General features: G+C 35.0%; 1 protein-coding gene across 1 annotated transcript; it reads right to left on the bottom strand.

Annotated features, from left to right (window-relative positions):
• Window positions 1–3,582: 3,582 nt before the first annotated feature.
• On the bottom strand, window positions 3,583–5,265 carry LOC143032634 (uncharacterized). The gene is made up of 2 exons (XM_076197511.1): window positions 5,123–5,265; window positions 3,583–4,153 (listed from the first exon to the last, which is right to left on the bottom strand). Exons 1-2 carry the CDS (start codon window positions 5,263–5,265, stop codon window positions 3,583–3,585), a joined length of 714 nt encoding a protein of 237 aa, XP_076053626.1.
• Between the last annotated feature and the right edge of the window lie 391 nt (window positions 5,266–5,656).

A 5,656-nucleotide genomic window follows, 5' to 3' on the forward strand; every position in this document is an offset into this window, starting at 1 on the left:
ACACAGTCTGTTTTCCTTATTCACAACTTGTTTTAAAACACATCCAACTCCAACTGGGGATGCATCAACCTCTAAGATAAGGGGAGAACAGCCATCAAAATTTGACAAAACTCTTGAGTTACACAATTCTTTCTTAATAGTCAAAAAAGAATTTTCTTCTACCTTAGTCCACTTAAAGGTTGCATTTTTCTGTAGAAGATCATACAAAGGAGCAAGAATTGTAGCAAATTGTGGAACAAACCTACAATAATAAGTTACTAAGCCAACAAATGACTTTACTTCTGCCACCGAGGTAGGAGCTGGGGCTTGAGCAATTGCTCTTATTTTACATTCAGAAGGCTTTATACCCTTCCCACTCACATCATATCCTAGATATTCAATTGAATCAGCTTTAAGTACAGATTTACTTTTATTTACCTTGACATTATTTTCTTGAAGTATGCCTAGTACTTTTAAAAGTCTTTCATCATGTTCCTGTTCAGTGGAACCAGTTACAAGAATGTCATCCAAAAATACTGCTACTCCTGGAATTTTACTCATTAACTGAACCATGAAGCGCTGAAAAATAGCAGGAGAGGAAGCAAGCCCAAAAGGTAATCTGTTGTATTTAAATAGACCTTTTGGAGTGTTAATCACTAAGTACTTCTGAGCCTCTTCATCTACTGCCATTTGCAGATAAGCATTTTTTAAGTCCAACTTGGAAAAGAGTTGTCCCCTTCCAACTACAGACAAAAGTTCATCCACTTTTGGTAATGGATACTGATCTACTAGCAAAAATTGATTGAGGTATTTAAAGTCTGCACATATGCGTACAGATTTCTGGTCTTGTTTTAAAACTGGTACTATCGGGGCTGCCCATTCACTGAATTCTACAGGGGAAATGATACCCTCCTTAACTAGGTTGTCCAACTCGTCTTCCACTAACTTTCGAAAATGGAATGATACTGTACGAGTTTTGCAACACTTAGGTACAGCTTCAGGTTTAAGATGTATTGCTGCCTTAACACTAGTTATGGGTTTTGTTGAATCAACTGTGTACTCATCTAATAAGGTACTAGCATTCACAATATTATTTACTCTTAGACACTCTAGAGGCATCAGGAATACCTGTAAGAGAAATTCCTACTTCTGTAAATCTTTACCACATAAATTAATATTACCAGAAGCTACAACACAAAAGGTATGTTCCAAGACAATTATTATATGATACTGTAACATCCACTTTTCCTAAAACATCAATGGCTGTGTGACCATAAGCACGCAACACTTTATTAACAGGTGACATGGATAGTTTTAAGGAATGTACCCAATTTTCTGATAATGTGGAAACACAAGCACCTATATCAATCTCAAATGGTATTAAATTGTCATTAATCTTGAAGTTGACTAACTCAGATTTAACAGAAAAGACATCTGATTTAACACTAAACAAATTATTATCTGCACTGTCTGAATCTGAAGAATCTTCCAGTCTGTTTGCAGCTGCATTTCCTTTTTCCTTACTTTTCTTTCCAAACTTTGAATCTTTTAATCGACAGACTGCTTTCAAATGTCCCTTTTTACCACACATGTTGCAATGTCTATCTTGAAACCTACATTTTTCACTTGCATGGGGAAAACCACAGTGTTTGCATGTAAGCTTAAGCTTACTATTACCTGATTGATAATAACTAGAGGTCTTAGGGTCATGTCTACTTCCTTTTTTCTTGTGGAAATTTTGACTCTGATACCGCTCTTATACTGTTATTTTCACCCACAAATGCCTGTTCCATATTTAATATTGTATCAAAAGTATCCTGGGAAGTCAAAGTTTGTAATTTGAAATTTTCTGCCACTAGATTGGGGAAATAAGTTTCATTGTCCACCGCCATGAACAACTGATCTCGTGCACGGTTGTCAAACTGATCAGCGAAATTACAGTCTTTGGCCAGAGCCTTTAACTCTGCATATAGATTATTCAAACTTTCACCTGGCCGTTTTTTCCTTTGTTGAAATGCTACAAGACTTCTATGGTAGGATGGAGTGACTATATAGTACTGCTTTAACGTTTTCACTAAATCACTAAATGATTTTGTATGAGGGAGATCAGGAGCACAGATCCTTCCCAACTCTGCGTACACAACACTTCCAACAGACACTAATAATAAGTTTTTCTTCTTCACTAAATCTTCATCACTGGTGCCAGTTATTCCTATATATTGGAAGTGAGCTTCCAAAAGACTCAGCCATAGGTCTAGTGAAATCCTATTTGGCTCAAATCTGTCAATCTGTCTATCCTTAGACATCTTTTTGTGCAAACACTAAGAATCACTGCCGATGCAAAAGCCGGTGCCTAATCTGAGGCTAATAATGTATTGTAGACATACTTACAGTCGTGTAATTTCAATGTCCACTTAACCATAGCACTCATTATCCAATTTTTGTCCTCGTCGCCACTTGTTATGGCGGGATAATTCCCAAACAAACATTGTTTTTCTTAGCTTTAATCTTCACCATGTTTACATGTGCCCGCCATGGCTCAAAATCATAAGTACTGGTATCTCTATGCCAGGCGTCAGTGGGCAGTAACAAAACATAAACAGTTAAGTATTATGAAAGAGAATCAGAACACAATATAACTTAGGATCAAACTCTAAGTAGTAAATGAAACACAAACATGAATCCTTACAATTGCATTTGTAACAAATGCAATGCAATGCAACCTTGTGTCCAAATTAATATAAATACAAATATAATAAATCAAGATTTAATGCCTCAAATCAGTCTTTAATAAAACATTTTATTCTCACCCTTAGATTAAGGGTAAAGTATCTAAACCACCACCATGTATCCTCACCCCTGAACCAGGGTATAGCATTTTACCCAACACCTAATACCCAATTTATAATTTATAAATAATCAAGTTTATTTTTCATAAGTTCACGCTGCTTTAACGCAGCCTTTCTTTTTGGTTTGAGATCTCTATTATTTGCAGATGGAGCTTGAGGATTTGTTTGATTTGAGTCGTTTCCAGTATCTACCTTTGAAGGTTGTGATGGGTTTTGACTTCCAAGAGCAATATTTAATTCCATGGGATACAAATTCTTTATTGTATGGAAGGCAATTTCTCCATTATTTTGTTTCACTTTAACAATCCCAACCTTATTGTCATGCCCAATAATTATCTCTAATATTATTCCCATTAACCAAAAGGGTCTGGGTTTATTTGGATGTTTAATCAAAACTACATCTCCTTTCTTTATCTTGTCAGACCATTCTTTCTGGTAAAGATTTTTTGCATGATCCCTTAAACTCAGAAGATAGTCTTCATACCACAATCTTCTAAATTCCTCAAACATCTCATTCTGTTTGCAAAGTGCATTTTCAAGATTTTCCTGATTTTCATCATTAACCCAAATATCAGTTTCATCTTTGAACATCAATGAACCAATGTTGTTAAGTTTGAGGAATGAATTTGGAGTTATAAATTTAAATTCTTCTGAACTGGCTCTATAAGTGAGAGGCCTAGAATTAATGGCAATTTTTATGTTTGAAAGGGCAGTGAGAAACTCAAAATATGTTGATTTAGATCTTCCAATTGCCTTATACAGACAGTTTTTTTAATGTTCTGATAAGACGTTCCCATGCTGCTCCAACCCATACTGAATATACTGGGATTCTTACATGTTTGATTTTGTTTTTTGAGAGTTCATCCAAAAATTCATTCGACTCGAGAGTTTTCTCTAATATGTCTCCCCCTTTCACAAATGATCGGGCATTATCACTGTACAAGTTGGAATGATTACAAAATCTTTGAAAGGCCAGAGTGAAATTCTTAGTTGACATGTCAGGCAACAACTCAAAATGGACAGCCCTGATATTAAGGCAAGTGAAAATCAATATAAAATATTTACTCGAGGCATTAGTATTATCTTTTCTCAAAAACAGATGACCTGTAAAATCAACTCCCACATGATTGAAAGGTCTGATCAGATTCATGTGCTGCTTAGGCATACTGTTTACTTTAGGGTAATTATTATACTTCTGGCAAATTTTGCAGTCCTTAATTGAAGCTTTAATAGAAGATCTACCTTTTGGGATCCAGAATCCTTGGGACCTTAGGAAATTTAAGGTAGTACTGACTCCCATGTTTTGTACCTGAGCATGACAAAATCTGGTAAAAAGTACAGTGAAATGGTGATCTTTTCCCAAAAGTATAGGATTGTGCACATTATAATCAAAATAAAGTGATTTGGAAATCCTTCCTCGTGATTTCAGGATGCCCTTTTCATCAAGAAACAAGTTTAAATTTAATACTAAGGAAGGCACTTCTGAATCTTTAAAGTTGCTTGACTTGAGTGTATCCACTTGTTTAAAGAAGCTAATTTCATTAGCAAAACTGACTGACTGATTTATCTTGATCCAATAATCCAATGCCTTCTCATGAGAGTTTTCACCACTCTTCATACAAATCCACTTGAAGAGATACTCAGTGATTTCCATAACTTTATTATAGTTTGAAAACTTATTAATGTCAAAAATAGGTTTGATTTCAACTTCTTTTCCTTGCATGGTATTGCAAGTATTAACATTCTGATTTATCAGATTAAAACCCACACTCAACAATGGGTATTTAGGCCAGGTATTTAAATCATATTTCATCCAATCTGGTCCCTTGAGCCAAAATTCAAATTTATCGATGAATTTGTTGTAGGTTAATCCTCTAGTTAAGAGATCAGCAGGATTATTTTCAGTTTTGACATAATTAAAACTAATGGGAATGTTATACTCCCTTTCAAGCTGTTGTAGTTTACTATCCATCTCACCTATTCTATTTTTGACAAACTTAGATTTTGGTTTAGTCTGTCTGGTTATTAACCAGTTGAGCACAACTTGTGCATCAACAGTAATATTGATATAGTTGAATCTTATATTGGAATAGACATTCAAAATAGTGGAGATGCACTTTAAAGCAAGAATCACTCCAAGTAGCTCCAAGACTGGGATACTATGTTCTTTTTCCTTGTTAGCAGGAGCCACTTTTGCTTTAGCAAATAAGAGGGAACTACTTTCCTTAATGGTACCATAAGCAACAAACCCAAAGCAATTTTGTGAGCTGTCACTAAAAATATTAAGTCCATACTCTTCATTCTCATTTAATGCCTGCCTATTAAAGGAGACCTGATTAGCTTTCTCAAAGTCTGGTTTGATATTATCCCACTCATTTATTATGTCCTCTGGCAATTTTTCATCCCATCCAAATTTGTGTTGCCACACCTTCCTCATCAATAACTTTCCTTTGATACTAATGGGTAAGACTAACCCCAGTGGATCGAATAACTTGAAGTCTCGGATAACAATTGTCTTTTATAGTGACAGAGTGAAATTCAACAGGCGCTAGCTGCATCTCATCTCTATTAGGATTAAATCTGTAACCTAGAATTTTCTCCATCTCATTTCCTTAAAAGTATTACCTGTGAATACTAAATTATCAACATAGAATTGACTGGAAAGAATGTTAGTACATTTGTCAAGAGGAAATTTACTGGCATGTTTCTTCATTACATAATGTAGAATGAAGGGTGATGATGTAAATCCAAATACTAGAGTTCTATATCTATAAGCAGTCAATTTATCCCTTTCCCAAAGGAAACAAAAACGGTTCTTGTCAAACTCT

Source organism: Oratosquilla oratoria, chromosome 14 (assembly GCF_046742065.1).
Source record: "Oratosquilla oratoria isolate Oo_2021 chromosome 14, ASM4674206v1, whole genome shotgun sequence".
Taxonomy (NCBI): domain Eukaryota; kingdom Metazoa; phylum Arthropoda; class Malacostraca; order Stomatopoda; family Squillidae; genus Oratosquilla; species Oratosquilla oratoria.